This window comes from Carassius auratus, chromosome 20 (assembly GCF_003368295.1).
Source record: "Carassius auratus strain Wakin chromosome 20, ASM336829v1, whole genome shotgun sequence".
NCBI classification, from domain to species: domain Eukaryota; kingdom Metazoa; phylum Chordata; class Actinopteri; order Cypriniformes; family Cyprinidae; genus Carassius; species Carassius auratus.
In genome coordinates, this window is record NC_039262.1 from 10,906,380 (window position 1) to 10,922,571 (window position 16,192).

Here is a 16,192-nt window from a genome sequence, read left to right on the forward strand (position 1 = left end):
ATCTGTTTTAGTTCCAGTAACATTAATTAACACATAACGGAGGCATAATTCTACCGTGTTATGGGTGGGAACAGCTGCTAGAGATATTGTACATCTTTACGTGCAATGTGAACACATCTTAAGTATTCGTTTTACATACTGTAGTTTTGTGATCATTCGTAATGGCATCTATTCTGGATCAATATGAAGATTCTCAGAACATCTGTCAGTACAGCCGTGTTTCAGCGGCCAACATCGGGATTACTCATTCAGGTAGAAACCTCTGCATCTGTGCTTTTATGATATTGCAAACATTATGATTGGGTGAGGGTGACTGGGGTAGTTTATATGAATAGAAGAGAATGAAGAGAAACCCATTTTCAACAAGCAACGTATCGATTTCTCACCTCCCGAAAAAATCAACCACTTATCGGTGTGTGACAACCAGTTATGCATGAGTCTGAGGAAAGACACCCTGCTGAGGTAAAGCGGCCATTTCTCAACTCTATGTTACCAACAACTGTTTAATTGGGATATTTTGGAGCCGATATGTTTTCCATTGATTAGTTTATGTACAAGTGATAAATGTGTATTTTATTGTCTGAATCTTGAAAGGTGAAGGACTAAGTAGTACGGATGTGGACCATTAAAGACAATTCTCTTTGAAATGCTAATTTAATCTGGTCCCAGGTTGTTAAAGCCTTTTATTTTTGTTCTTGTAAAAAAAAAAAAGAAAAAGTTAATTATGATTAATTCGCATTACACGTGTCATTAAAATATGTGTAGGATGAATTCCTGTAAACTGACGTAAAAGAGGACAGCAACATTTACAGAGCAGTTTGAAATGTTGTAGGCTAATATGTTGACATACCTGTTATGTTTCAGAATTGATCTTGGAAAGCCTGATCAGCTGAATCAGATTGAACTGGGAAGAAAGGACAATAGCAAAGTGTACAAACTTTTCCTAGATCCTACAGGTAATCACGTGATGAAGTTCACACTTTGTTGTAAGAGGATTTAAATGCATTTGGGCCATCTATTAGACCTCACTAGACACATAAGTGCTCTGATTAGATTTCCACTGAAATTAGTATGATAAAAGAAGCATCCCAAAGTAGTTTAACAGATGTGAACTTGGAAAATTCACTTTCTTGGAAACTAGTACAATGTATAAACACATTTCGATATGATTTATATCATGTAATTCTTTACAATGCATCCCATTAAGAGAAACCAATTCTTTGTTTAAGCCTGGTATTATGATCTGTCTTGTGTGATCAATTCACAAATGGTCAGGTGAGACACAGCAGTATTTGCACCTTGACTTTTCATTTAATCCCCCCCCCCCTTTGTTTGTTTTCAAATACCACAATTTAATCTGTTTAATTATATTTTACCCTGTATGCTGCAATTTAATGTTTTGATATATATATATATATATATATATATATATATATATATATATATATATATATATATATATATATATATATATATTTAAAACTGATCAAGGAAACTTGATTGAAAGCATAGGATGAAACAGATTAATCAGCTCTGAGACCAACACTGGGCCGATTCTGGTCGCCACCAGCCAGGGAATCATCTTTGAAGCGGAGATCTCTGCCTCAGACGGCAGCCTGTTCAACACTAACCCAATTCATTCTCTGGAGGAGGATGGTAAGCCAGCTCTGGTTTGTTGCCTCGAGGTAGAACGTGGCTTGGAATCCAAGTTCTTCATAGTTGCGACCACACGGAACCGCCTGTTCCAGTTTGTTGGAAAGCTGGTAGAGGGATCCGAGCAGCAGGGGTTCAGCTCCATCTTAGCCCAGAACCAGGACCTCTTACCCAGCTTCCAGGAGTTTCCAGTCAACATGGGCTACAGTGAGATTATGTTCTACACATCCAAGCAGCCCAGTTCCCCGAAGACCTTTGCATGGATGATGGGAAAGGGGGTTTTGTATGGACAGCTGGACTATGTGCGGCCCGACTTTCTTCTCAGTGCTGTTCAAGTGTGGGAATACACCTCAGACATAGATTTAAACTCCATCAAGCCCATCTCTATAGTACTCACCCAGTTTCACTTCCTGCTCCTGCTCCCAGAACATGTCAAGAGTATTTACACTCTGAATGGACAGGTAGTGCACGAAGAAAAGTTTTTTCCGGAAAAGTTCAGCAGTCTAAAAAAGATGATCAAAGATCCAATCACTGGGCTTGTGTGGATCTACACAGAGAAAGCTGTGTTTTGCTACCACGTCTAGAGGGAGGCACGGGACGTTTGGCAGATATACATGAACATGAATAAGTTTGACCTTGCTAAAGAGTACTGCAAAGACAGACCAGAATGCTTAGATATGGTGCTGGCCAAAGAGGCGGAGCACTGCTTCCAAAACAGATGTTCCAAAACTACTTTGAGGAGATTGCGCTAAAGTTCATCGAGCCCAAGCAGGAGGAGGCCTTGAAAGAGTTTCTGATTAAGAAGCTGACCAACGTCAAGCCTTCCGAGAAGATTCAGATCACACTGCTGGTCACTTGACTGACAGAACTCTATTTGAATCGGCTCGGTCAGCTGGAGGCTGATGACAGCAAGCAACACCTCTTTCTGGAGACCCGTAAAGAGTTCCGCACCTTTCTGAAAAGCCCCAAACATAAAGACATAAAGACGTCGACGTGGACAACATGGTGTATTGCAAGATTATGAGCGTGTCATATCTCATTGCCAGCATGATGACTACTGTGCAGCCTTGGATGTTCTCTCCAAACACTAAAAACACAAAAATCGGAGAGCTTTCTGACTGTTCAAGGCCGAGAAAGATAGTAAGGACATCGTTAAATTAGTCCATTTGATATCAGTGGTTCAGCCATAATGTTATGAAGATATGAGAATACCATTTGTGCGTGAAGAAATAATGACTTTATTCAACAATTTCTTATCTTCCGTGTCAGTTTTTGATGCATGTTCAGTAGATTACCACAACACATGGGTATCTAAACCCTCTCTGATTTCAGCAAAAGTATCCTAATTTGTCTTCTGAAGATGAACAAAGGTCTTTGTAGGTGAGTTTGGAACATCATAAACTTGGTGATAAATTAATGAAATAATTTTCTTTTTAGGTATGTACTGGGGTAATTATACATTTAATTTTTATTAAATAATGCCTGTATTTAATCCTTTAGGTGGATGTAGATTTGGCCAATTCTTGCGCCGACCTTCCAGAGGATGACGAGGAGTTGAGGAAGGAGCTGTGGCTGAAGATTGCTCGTCATGTGGTTCAGGAGGAGAAAGATGTGAAGAAGGCCACGAACTGTCTGTCAAGTTGCAGCCTTCTGAAGATTGAGGACATCTTGCCTTTCTTTCCAGATTTTGTGACAATAGATCACTTCAAGGAGGCAATTTTCAACTCCTTGGAAGAGTAGAATCAACACATCGAGGAGCTAAAGCAAGAAATGGGAGGCCACAGAAAGTGCCAAACTCATCCGTGAAGACATCCAGGAGATGAAGAACAAGTACGGAGTGGTGGGGTCTCAGGAAAAATGTGCCACTTGCGATTTCCCTTTGCTCAACAGACCTTTCTATCTCTTCCTGTGTGGTCACATGTTCCATTATGATTGCCTCTTACAGGAAGTCATCCCTCACCTCTCTGCCTTTAAGCAGAATAAATTAGAGGTGCTTCAGAAGAAGTTGGCAGCAACCACTCAGACCACCAAATCCTGGCACAGGCCCAAAGAGGAGGATAAGGTCAGCATAGGCAATGGCCAAGGAAGCAGAAAGCAGAGAAAGTCTGATGATATCATAGCGTGTGAGTGTGTCTACTGTGGTGAGCTGATGATCAAATCCATTGACAAGCCTTTCATAGAGCCACAGAAGTTTGATCAAGAGATGCCCAGCTGGCTCTGAAGGACACCGTAATCCATGAGTTCATTTGAGGGCTGCACAATAAATCTATGTTATACATTGTACATATCCTGACATATTAACCATTTGTGCATTGTGAAAGTTTTAATTTGTTTAGAATTTTACATTCTGAATAAATGGGTACTGTACAAATGGCCTTCTTTCATTTTATGTTGTTCAGTGGTCACTTCAAAATTTAATGTGCATTTGTTTTCATTTTGGAATAATGTGTATAATATATATTTTTTAATGTACAGTATGCCACAAAAAAGAATAAATGACTGCTATTTAGCCAGATTTTGTGTTGTGATACAATGTTGTGGGACAAAAGCGAAAAGAGATAGTTGTTGATAAAAAAAAAAAAAAAAAAAACGAAAAAAAAGGAAATCAGGAGGAAATCAGTAAGTAATGTATACATAATTCTATATCTTAGCACATTTTAAGTTTTCAGATTTAATGAGTTGGAGTAATTTATTTGATAGGTTAAATGACTTCTGTTCATTAGGGTTATTTATGTTTAACAACTGTATACGAAACAAATAAATACCAAGAGATAATGGACAATGATTTATACATAACACGGCGATAAGGGAAAATATATCAAATGTGAAAATAAAAAGAGAGAAAACTAAATAAATGTGTTAGGAAGACTTAATACAACAGACCTTACCTTAAAAAAAAAAGTAAAAATGATAATCAAGTTGCATAGAAAATAAAGATTTTTATAGGCCTACTGCATTACTGCTATTTGTGTATTACAAGACTGTGACAAATTCTACGTTAAGTCTCAATCACGCGATATTTTGAGGAAACATTCGGAAAGTGTTACGTCATAAGACCTTCGGCAACGTTCGGTTTTTCTAGGCACAATCAATAGATCTCCGATAGCCATTACGTTCTCTTCCAATACAATCCACTGCATTTATAAAGGGTCGGATTCTCACCACTATCTTTTTTAAACGACACTACTCTTTTCTTTTCGTCACTAGTAGTTTATTGTGATACGTCCCTAAATGCTTATAAGATTTCAGCCTTCGCTCTATAATTGATTGGCACGCCTGTTCCCCACTCTGTCCTCGCCATGGCGCCGTGTCCCTGCTCTCTCAGTTACTGAAAGTGGCCGCCTCTCTGCTGCTACCGACTCACGGTCTCTCTCCTCGCTCACAACCGCCATTTTGGAGACAGAGAGCTGCGAGTCGGCTGCAACAGAGACAGAGCAAAAACGGCGGACACGGGGGACAAGGTGAGCTAGCGTTTATGAGGAACATGGTGGAGGAGCAAGGGGGGAAGATGGCCGGGAGGGAGAAAGAATTAGAATATGGGTATCGCAGATCTTCTGGCCTCCTCGACTCCCGCAGTGCTTAGAGACATGAGACGGGACAGATGGTGCTTGACCTCACGTGGAACAAGGCCACGGAACATTACGATTCATTTTAAATCATATCTCCCTAAATTTCATTTGACAAAGAGGTGGTGGCCTTAAAGAGACAGAACCCATTTCACTTATTCAAAATGATCAAGAACTTGTCACGATACTAAAAAGAATCACCTTTGTACGGTTATCATTCCAAACAGCATCCAGCTAACGTAACAACTTAATAGCGTCATAGTTTTTAGTGGTCGTGACTCAAGTTTACATTACATTGCAGCGGTGCTAACTAACAACATGTACAGTGACCCTGGATTCAGATTAACAAGCAGCACTGCGTTAGCTAAACCTAGCCAGTTTAGTGTGCTAGCTAAGCTAAGTCGGAAATAAAACATAAGCCTGTCAATAATATTTTGTGAACAGTAGGTTTACCTAAATTTCATAAGTCTTAAGACACATTGCACCGCTAACATTTCATCTGTATATAAAAGGTTACTACGCTGGTATGACTATCATCAGTGTGCGTTAGGTTTGTAAATTGTGTTGTCTCGTATGAAGAAACCAAAATTGACGAGTATTTGTTAGTAACACATGTGTTTATTGCTTGTATGATAATAGTTCCCCAGATATTAAAGGCAAATGTGTTGCCACACTATTGAAATGAGTGACTCATAGATTAGCCTTTGCTCTGTTTGTCATACTGCATCCAGGAAGTGGTCAAATGGGATACTAAACACTAGTGGTGAGGCGCTTGCTTATGTTTTCAAAAACCTGTGCAAATGCACCAGTATTATTTGACGTGGAGTATCATGTTTGCTTTAGATTTGCAGTGGGTTGAATTACTACAAACATATATAAATCCTTTTACAGTGGTGCATTTTTAATAAAACATTGCCTATGTTTATATAAATACAACGTATATTTTGAGAGTTCACTAGTAGTTTTAAAAAGTGGATGTGAAAAGAACATTCACCCTATTTTCCATTTATCTATTTTTTTTATTTTTTATGAACCCTTAATTTCAAGTGTATTAGTTCAGAATTCCCCAATGTAATATTAAACCATGCATCCATGTGCTTCATGTTTGTTAATTTTTAAAGTTGCAGTGATGTAGCAATAGATTTTTTTCTTCTGTATTTTTGACATACTGAGATTGTTGTTGCTACATTTTCTCAACATTAAAGACTCCATGAATTCACTTGATGTCACAAAAACATGATTTGCTACTTGGTCCTACTTATTATAAAAATCTTTTGTCTGTTTTTGTGTAATACTTGAATTGTGTAATACTTGTAAGAATTTTTTTTGTGGTCAGTAAGGTTTTTTTTTTAAACATACTTTTTTTTTTTTTTTACCAGTCCCAAACTTTAATTAGAAAAATCTACTTTTCTTGAAATCTTTGAACAGATGCAAATCTGAAAAAAGTTCAGGCCAAGCCATTCATAAGTTTGTGTCCAGTTGATTCTGAACCTCACAAGGCTGTTTATCAGGTTGATTAGCTCCTCTGTTGCCCTACATCCACATCCAACAACAACAATGAAACAAATTCAGTATTCCATCTCAGTATGCTCTCAATAAACCTGTCAGCTGTGTTAACCTCTATCCACTTCATTATCATCCAGCTACTGCCAGTATGCCATATTCATATGTATTTTTTTTTACATTTATTTTTAATTTTTATTTAAAATTTGTTATGGTCATTAAGTTCTGAATATTTATTTATATGCAATATTCTTATACTAAATGTGCAATAAATCTTACAGTGATTTTTTTTTATATAAGAGCAGACAGGTTAATCAGTAAATAAGTCAATATCACATCCTTTTCTGTTTCAGATAAATCATTTCTGGGACACTCAATGTTGAAATCGTGAAATATGAAGTTTCGCTCTCGAAAGGTACGGTACTGTTCTATGACCTCGATTCAAAGCATTCAGATGATCTTCATAATCTCATTTAGAGTTTACCGACAAACACTTTCCATATTGTATTTGCAGTGATCGGGCCCTTAACCTCTACCTATGGCCTCAGAGCAGGATGGTGTGGGAGACGCCACAAGCTCAAAGTTGGCCAAACCACTTCACCTGCAGTACCTTGAGCGATCCCTCCGGCTAGACACGTTCTTAAAGCAGACTGCTGCTGTGTTTAACCAGAATATTTCCAGGTCTTTTGTTGCGTAGTTTGTTGTTTTGTTGTGTTTGAGTGTTTCTCCATTCCAATGAATGCACCGCAGCTTGGTGGTAAGGCCTGTGGTGGTTTGTTTACGGTTGTGTTTGTTACTCTATATCAGCGATGACAGCGATGATGGTTTGGGCGAGGGGTCTTCTCTGGCCTCGTCTAACCCACTGCTGGCAGTGAAAAAGGATCACATCAACCCTGAGAATGAGAGCAAGGACTTCTGCAGAGATAGAGAGGCAGAGTGTGGCACTCTCAATGGCGCTGTGCTGCAAGGTACAAGACATAAAAGAAAAAGTAGCCATGATATATAACATAAGAATGGCATTTTCTGTATATATTGCACTAATACCATTGATGTAGTACATTTTGTCTCATTGCTATGACAAAATTAGTAGTATTTGGATGGTCATGGAATTAACATGGCAGCCTTTATTAAGCATTTCGATGTGTATATGGTTTTAAACATATTTTTATAAGTACTCTTCATTTATTTTTGGGTAGATGCTTTTAACGAGTAAAAAAAAAAAGACTGAGTTCACCTTAAATCCCAAACTGTCGTCCTCAGAGTATAGAGCTGACAAGGCCAGTCTGTATAACTTCTCAAAACTGAAGAAAAGCAGGAAATGGCTAAAGGTAATGTATAGATACAACACTACTGTAATTCTGGGAAAACCTTTATCTAAATCCAACCCCAGCTTTAAAGAAGCCTGTTTCCGCCTCAGAGTAAAAAATAAAACCAGTGATTGCAATATAACATTTAAAAAAGTAAATAAAGGCACTTTGCAAAATATCAACTAACAGTTACAAGAAATAAAGTCATGATAAGTCAAAATTGTGAGAGTACTAGTAAGAGTAAAGTCACAATTAAAAGAAAGAAGTACACTCACAATATTGAGATACCAACTCTAAGAGGACAGAGGCGATTTTTATTTGTTTTTGCAGTTATGACAAAATGCAAATAAATTGCAGTAATAAGATATAAAATTTCAGTTGCTCTGAAGAGGAAACAGGTTTCCAGACTACTATTTGAACTGGCAAAATAAGAATTCTCCTTGTCAGTTGTGCCTGTCCTATAAGCATCCTGATGTCTGGGAGATTGTTTGTGAACTTCAGGGCATCCTGCTGAGCGATGAAACCACAGATTCCGATACCGACTCGGAGGATTCTGACTTCACAATGTCACGGGAAGAGCTCCAGGACATGCTGCGCCTGCACAAGTTCACCAAACTCCACCAGAGCAAGTTCCACTCTGACAGAGAGGTACGACCCACTTGCTGGGACAGTCTGGGATAGTTGCCCCCGCATAAATAGCTTCCTGGAACCAGTTGGTAATTTGTGTTTGTGTTCACAGCTGCAGCACTATCAACACTACAGCACAGGCCTCCTGTCCACTCAAGACCCATTCTACGAGCAGCAGCGCCACCTATTGGGCCTCAAGAAAAAGAAAATCAAGGAAGAGAAGAAATGTAAGGGTAAGCCTACAGAGTAGAAGAGGATGACAGTAGCTGTTTTCTGATCATTTGAATACTCATCCTTCTTCTGTTTTCCTAGCCAAGTTAAAAAAGATGAAAAAGAAGAAGAAAAGAGGAGAGGAGTTCTCTATGGAGGGTCGGCCACACGTTACAAAAATTTTTGCCAAGTTTTCTCATGATGCACCTCTTCCCATGATCAAAAAGAAGCACTTAACCATCGAGCAGCTCAATGCTCGCAGACGAAAGGTCTGGCTCACGATTGCCAAAAAAGAAATCCCAAAGGTGCAACCATTTTTCTTTGGAATCCCATTGAGCTTTGTGACATGCACGATATCCGTTTCTTCGGTTCTCCGCTTTAATCTAGGTTTTCATTGTCTCATTTCAGGCATTTAAACAGAAAGTCTCGGCAAGGAACTTTGTTTTATCCAATGCCAGAAAGGTAAGAGATGTTTATTTATTTTTTTTACATAACCTACCACTGGGGTTTAGAGAAGTCTCTCATGCTCACCAAGGCTGCATTTATTTGGGAAAAAAGTTAAATAATGTCATATTTTAAAATGTTATTTTTATATTTTGATGGTGTTACATAATCCTTCAAAAATCATTCTTGAATGCTAATTTGGGGCTCTAGAACCCTTTCTTATCATCAATATTGAAAACCGTTGTTGTACTTTACATTTTTTAACAAATTGAAATATTTGTCAGTTCTATTTAAAGGTGTATGTAAGTTTTTGACTCTACTAAAGCATAACATTACCAAAACATGTTTGCAGATATTTAAGAAACATGCTAAGTTAACATACTTGTTTATCTGAAAAACAACAGTCAGTTATTCTCCTTTGAAAATATGCATTCCAGCCGGAATGTCGGTCTTTGTTTTGGTTTGTGAAACCCGCCCACTGCCAGTTTACCCAATTGTATTTCTGCACCCCGGGTTTCCAGTTGGTGGAAAACACAGCATATTTAATTTAATTCATCGTCAAGTGCGCTCGTTCCTGTCGGTGTGTCAATCTAGCAACCTGCGTGTCAACCTGCGTATCTGAGGAGGAGAGACCGGTGAAAAAAAAACCCTCTCCAATATTTAGAATTTGGACTGCAATACCTAATTCAACCACTCGGTGTCAATCCTACATACAGCACCTTTAATAAATATAAACTTATAAGATATATAAAATGTATGTAGTATGTAAATATATCTAAAGTATAAACAGAATTGATTTGAAATTGAAATCTTTACTTACACTTTTGATCAATTTAATTTTCAATTTAATTCAATGTAATTCCCCTCTGAATAAAATAAAAAAAAACTTACTGACCCTAAACATGTCACAAGTCAATATTTTGAGACAATCTGGTATAAAAACTGTATGTGTACACTTGTCCAGTTGGCCCACCAATGTATGCGTGAGGTCCGGAGGGCTGCGATCCAAGCACAGAAGAACTGCAAAGAGACTTTGCCGCGAGCACGCCGCCTCACCAAAGAAATGCTGCTGTACTGGAAGAAGTATGAGAAGGTGGAGAAGGAGCACCGCAAACGTGCTGAAAAAGAGGCTCTTGAGCAACGCAAACTGGATGAGGAGATGCGGGAGGTATCAGCAAATATGCACTAGAAATGATATTTCGCTGAGAATCACTTCCTAAATCATTTTCCTGACAGTTCTTCCTGTGTGTCCTATTAGGCTAAGCGTCAGCAGAGGAAGCTTAACTTCCTGATCACCCAGACAGAGCTGTATGCTCACTTCATGGGGGGCAAGCAGAACGCTGGGGGAGACGGCACACAGGAGGAGATCCTACTAAAGCTGGAGGACAACACCTCCCAACGGCAGATCGACATCGGTGGAGGGGTTTTGGTCAATGTCGGCCAGGAAGACTATGGTAAGATCTTATTCTTACCCACCCGGATAGATCTTATCAAAATGCCGATTACAATCATGTGCATTTTTAAATGTCAAATCTCATGCTGTCCTTTTGCAGATAGTGAATATTACAAGTCTCAGGCCCTTAAAAATGCAAAAGAGGCATACCAGATTCACCAGGCCAGAGTAAGTGTATTTTATACCTTTGATTTACATCATACATGTTTATATGAATGAATTTCTGCTGGAAATTATTACATGTCCCTCATTTTGTTGTATAGACTAGGTTGTTTGATGATGAAGCAAAGGACAGTCGCTGCGCCTCTCTGAATGCGGCTAGCGTGTCTGGCTCTGGCTTCGGCGAGAGCTACAGTTTGTCAAACCCATCTATTCAAGCAGGTGAAGACATCCCCCAGCCCACCATCTTCAATGGGAAGCTTAAAGGCTACCAGCTCAAAGGCATGAACTGGCTGGCCAATCTTTATGAACAGGTGATTTTTGATGTTCTCTTATGTTTATTTCTATATACATAAGCGTTCAAATGTTTGGGTCAATAATAAATGACCGTAAACACATTCACACTGTGTTCTAATCATCAGAGAATCCTGAAAAAAATACATCATGCATGTATTGTTTATGCAGCATGACACTGATAATATAAAAAAAAAAGTTTCTTGTTTTTTGATTAAAATAAATGTAGCCTTGGTTAGCGTAAGCGCATAATGACCCCAAAACCTTTGAACAGCAGTGTATTTGCCTGTGATCTTTAGGTGATTTTTGTCTCTTATAGGGCATTAATGGCATTCTGGCAGATGAGATGGGGCTTGGAAAGACGGTCCAGAGTATTGCTCTGCTGGCTCATCTGGCTGAGGTAAGGATTGATGTTCCAAGCTTTCTGAAGACATGCAGCACATTTGTTTGGGGAACAGACACTGTAAATCTTGGCATTCACTCTAGCTTTTCTGTACTGTTTTAGTATTATTAATACATTTACAGAGTTCCATAAATAACAAATAGTAGTACTGCTATTACGACTACTACTAAAAATTGTTTTTAAAGCAAGTACATGTATATGCTCTCTCCATCCCTATTGTTTCGTCTTCAAGCCAACTGATTTCACTTGAAAGATACTGTATTTCCCAATCTTCCAGGTCTTTCAGGTCGAAAATCTGGAAAAGGTTTATTTTCTGGGAATAAAACACCAGGATTTTAAAAGAAAACATTTGTCGGTTCTGATTCAGTGCTATCATATTCTTTTCTCCCAAACAAACCCCTGACACGACAAATCAGGTTTTTGGCATCAGTGTGAACCCTCCAGCTGTCTCCGCTGCTCTCTGTGACTTCCAGGGCTTGTGAAAAGAGGAGGATGCAGAGTTTTGGTATTTGATATGAAAGTGTAGCGCTGTGGGCCCATAGGAAGCCATGGTAGCATGTTACCTCGTTCTTCAGTTCTTTCCTGCTTGACCCCTCTCTCCTCTCTCTTTCGTTCCCACCATCTCTGTCCCCTCCCCCTCCGCTGTCCACACCTGTTTGGCTTATTTTGTGTTCGTGTGCTCTATCTGACAGAGGGAAAACATCTGGGGACCCTTCTTGATCATCTCCCCAGCCTCAACACTCAACAACTGGCATCAGGAGTTCTCCCGCTTTGTCCCCAAATTCAAGGTGAGTGTGACAGCTGTGCAGGGAAACACCTGTAGCCGTGGAATCCTTTTTACCGCTCTCTCTTTCAGTGTCCCTCACTGTGTCAAATGTTTTATAAACCCATTGAACTATGTCTATTTTCAGAACAATGGAAAAAGTGTTTTTTTTTGCTTATGTTTGCTGTAAGGAAACGCATGACAGATTACTGCACTTCTGGTCAGACTTTTGTAATCCTTAGGGGGCAGTGTTGTATCATTTATAGCGTGTTCCACTAATATCAGCCACCTAAATAATTATTTCCCTGCAAGTCAGACTAAACCTCACAAATCATCTGAATCTGAAATCCCAGCCAGAAAAACTTTAGGAATATCGGAGGGCTGAGCAATAATTATTTCTTTTTGTTGGCCTGGTAAGGCCAGTTGTTCGGGTTAATACTTGCCCTGCCAATGTTTTTACTGGCCCTGCCACAATTTATTTTTAGCGGCATATTTTTGTGTGTCAGAAGGAAATGTTTTTCATTAAATGCTTGTTTTTGTTTTATATTAAAATCTAGATACAAAAAGTAATGCATCATGTTTTTTAATTTGTGTAATAACTGGAACTTATAGAAATATAATGATAAATTAAAATCCATACTTTTACTTTCTCATTCGTGCCTGGGTTAATCAGTCTATTCTTCTTGTAGAGCCCTAAATAAGTCATGTAATACACCTTGTATATACGATTATGAAAAGTATATACATATATATATTTTTAGTTTTACATTTCATCAGGCTGAGACAAATTTATTTAAATAATATTTCTTAGAATTGCAATTTTGTCTCATTCTGTCTTGCAGGTGTTGCCATACTGGGGGAATCCTCACGATCGTAAAGTTATTAGAAAATTTTGGAGCCAGGTAAACATTTCATAAGAATATTGCTCAATACTGGGGGAATCCTCACGATCATAAAGTTAATAGAAAATATTGGAGCCAGGTAAACATTTATAAGAATACTGCTCTAAAACATAGATCTTGAAGTGTGCTCCTGGGGACCCACTGTCCTGCAGAGTTCAGTTCCAACCCGTCTCAAAAACACCTGAACCAGTGAAGCAAGGTCTTCAGGATCACTTGAAAAGTCCCAGGCCAGGACTTTGCAGGACAGTGGGTTCCCAGGAGCAGGGTTGAAGACCTATGCTCTAAAATATCAGATAAATTGAAATCGACTACTTGAACCATGTTTTATCCCTTTTTGGCTTCTGTAGAAAACTCTTTATACCCAGAATGCACCGTTTCATGTGGTCATCACCAGTTATCAACTGGTAGTACAGGATGTAAAGTATTTCCAGAGGGTGAAATGGCAGTATATGGTTCTGGATGAGGCCCAGGCACTGAAAAGCAGCACCAGGTAATAAGCACTCGATTAATACTCTTAATAGCAGTTTTTCAGATGTTTACTTTACACACATACACTATTTGTATACATGTAGCACTATATGTAAATCATTTCTGGAATAATAAGATGATTGAATGCAAAGCATATAGGATTATTACACACAAACAAATCTTGACAAAAAAAAATTGGAAAACAATATTTTAAAATGTTTGGGGACTGACTCTAGCACTTGCCACACTGCTGAAAATCTTAAAATGGCCATGTATAGGCAGTCAATCTATGTATTTTCTTGCAAATTTTCTTGTCTCACTGGTATTTATCCTAAGTTGAACCTTTAAACAAGGGGAAAAGATCTTATAAAAAGCTCCAGATGCTCCAGGGAGTCTCCAGTACTGGTGCATCTCAGATGTTCCATGTCCCTGTCCTCACAGTCAGTTTAGCGACACTATGTCTGGACTGGAACCCTTCAGAGAACGATGGCCTCTCGAGCTCTGAGTGTGAGTTTGTGCCTCTCTGGAGATGACAGCACATGTGCCAGCAGCTTCTGTTGTGGTGGACCATGATTTATTGCCCAATCAGAGTCTCAACGGGCAGTCAGAGTGGCTTTCATGAGCCCTTAAGTCTCTAAAGTCCCCATAATCAATGAAAGACTTAACCGAGTCTGAGAAATGAGCTCCGAAGAAAATACCTGTGGGATTCAGAGTTCAGCAGTGAGTGTTGATGTCACGTCGAGGGTTGTATCCTCCGTTAACCTCAGCTTGCTGCTTGCTTGGGAGGTCTTAGTAGCTGTGTCTGGGTATTCTTGGCAGTGTCCGATGGAAGATTCTCCTTCAGTTCCAGTGCAGGAACCGCCTTCTGCTAACAGGGACGCCGATCCAGAACACAATGGCAGAAGTGAGTGCATTCATGCGATACCTTGTTTGAGAGTCCACATGTGCGAAAAGAAAAACCTGACATTGTTGTTCTTCCTCTCAGTTATGGGCCCTGCTTCATTTCATCATGCCGACTTTATTTGACTCTCACGAGGAGTTCAACGAGTGGTTCTCCAAAGACATCGAGAGTCATGCTGAAAACAAATCTGCTATCGATGAAAGTCAGTCAACTCTTGTGTTTATTTCTTTTAAGTTGTTGTTTACTGCTCATTTGATCTCCAAGTAGGATACAATATGTGTTAGGGTGGGACGATGTAGTCAAATAAATAATAATAAAAAAAAAAGTTTGTCAAGACAAATGTAGATGTTGATGTGGGAAAGACAGGATAGAAAGTCTGAAGTAGATTTAAATGCTTAAAGTCCAAAAGTTTTCAGTTTGAAGTAGTTTTAAAAGACATCCTCATCTGTTCTTCATCTAGCCTATCATCATTTTGCTAGCATATTTTAGCCCGTTGAATGTTTTGCTTGCATCTACTCTGTTCTAAGCTAGTCAAGAACAGTTTGTTGGTTTCTCAAGCCAACATAATTCATTTATTCTATATTATTTGGGATTTCAGACGCAATATAATTTGATTCTGTCGTTTGACCTGATTTATCGTGGTTTACCCTTTCAGACCAACTTTCCAGATTGCACATGATCCTAAAACCTTTTATGCTGCGCAGAATAAAGAAGGATGTGGAGAACGAGCTCTCTGACAAGGTGATGTCTTACAGCCTCTCAGTCGAAATTATGCTTTCATACCTAAAATGTGTATGTGTGTAATATTTATGTTGCTTTTAAAAAAAAAAAAACCTGCTTCTCAGATTGAAATCCTGACGTACTGCCAGCTGACCAGCAGACAGAGGCTGCTCTACCAGGCTCTAAAGAACAAGATCTCCATCGAGGACCTGCTGCAGTCGTCAATGGGCACGGCCCAGCAGGCCCACAGCACCACCAGCAGCCTCATGAACCTTGTCATGCAGTTCAGGAAGGTGAGGCCGGGTTGGATAGCTTTAAAGGGATAGTCCACCCAAAAATGAAAATTTGGTGAGTATATTATGACAGAATATTTTGGGTGGACTATCCCTTTAAAGCCTGTGTGACCTTTTAAACTCTTACTGTGTATAGAGTGAAGAGCTGCTGTTTTTAAAACATGTTTTTCTCAACTTAAAAAGGTTTGTAACCACCCAGACCTATTTGAGCGTCAGGAGATACGTTCGCCTTTCCACATGTCCCTGAAGCCCTTCATCATGTCCAAATTTCTTTTCCGACACGCCATGCTCCACACGTCTGACCACGGAAAGACCAAGTGAGTTGATCTCAGTGTAGCTCCCAGGTTCACTGTACCTTCCATAAGGCCTGTTCACATCAAGGATAATAACTATAACCGCTCCAATTCTGTAAGAATATGAAAGTCCGCACCACAAATACAAATACACAAATATTGTTGGAATAAAGAACAATATATATATGTTTTACCAGCTAATGAATGCTAAAAAAACATTGTCAGCTTATCAG

General features: G+C 39.1%; 1 protein-coding gene and 1 pseudogene across 3 annotated transcripts in view; both read left to right on the forward strand.

Moving 5' to 3' along the window:
• Positions 1-1,499: 1,499 nt before the first annotated feature.
• On the forward strand, positions 1,500-2,866 carry LOC113120898 (vacuolar protein sorting-associated protein 18 homolog; annotated as a pseudogene).
• Positions 2,867-4,940: 2,074 nt separating this feature from the next.
• LOC113120899 (chromatin-remodeling ATPase INO80-like) overlaps positions 4,941-16,192 on the forward strand; it is a 33,515-nt gene continuing 22,263 nt past the window's right edge. For 2 of the 3 annotated variants that reach the window (XM_026291028.1, XM_026291029.1), the window contains exons 1-22: positions 4,941-5,114; positions 7,076-7,137; positions 7,237-7,403; positions 7,530-7,690; positions 7,983-8,050; positions 8,531-8,677; positions 8,769-8,889; positions 8,969-9,171; positions 9,275-9,328; positions 10,275-10,478; positions 10,569-10,764; positions 10,864-10,931; positions 11,027-11,236; positions 11,536-11,616; positions 12,312-12,407; positions 13,225-13,284; positions 13,632-13,774; positions 14,572-14,656; positions 14,738-14,855; positions 15,309-15,394; positions 15,499-15,666; positions 15,850-15,983. In XM_026291028.1, coding sequence (XP_026146813.1) covers positions 7,261-7,403; positions 7,530-7,690; positions 7,983-8,050; positions 8,531-8,677; positions 8,769-8,889; positions 8,969-9,171; positions 9,275-9,328; positions 10,275-10,478; positions 10,569-10,764; positions 10,864-10,931; positions 11,027-11,236; positions 11,536-11,616; positions 12,312-12,407; positions 13,225-13,284; positions 13,632-13,774; positions 14,572-14,656; positions 14,738-14,855; positions 15,309-15,394; positions 15,499-15,666; positions 15,850-15,983 — 2,546 coding nt within the window. In that variant the 5' untranslated portion in view covers positions 4,941-5,114; positions 7,076-7,137; positions 7,237-7,260. The remainder of the gene's footprint in view (positions 5,115-7,075; positions 7,138-7,236; positions 7,404-7,529; positions 7,691-7,982; positions 8,051-8,530; positions 8,678-8,768; positions 8,890-8,968; positions 9,172-9,274; positions 9,329-10,274; positions 10,479-10,568; positions 10,765-10,863; positions 10,932-11,026; positions 11,237-11,535; positions 11,617-12,311; positions 12,408-13,224; positions 13,285-13,631; positions 13,775-14,571; positions 14,657-14,737; positions 14,856-15,308; positions 15,395-15,498; positions 15,667-15,849; positions 15,984-16,192) is intronic. The other variant, XM_026291030.1, reaches the window with a different exon arrangement.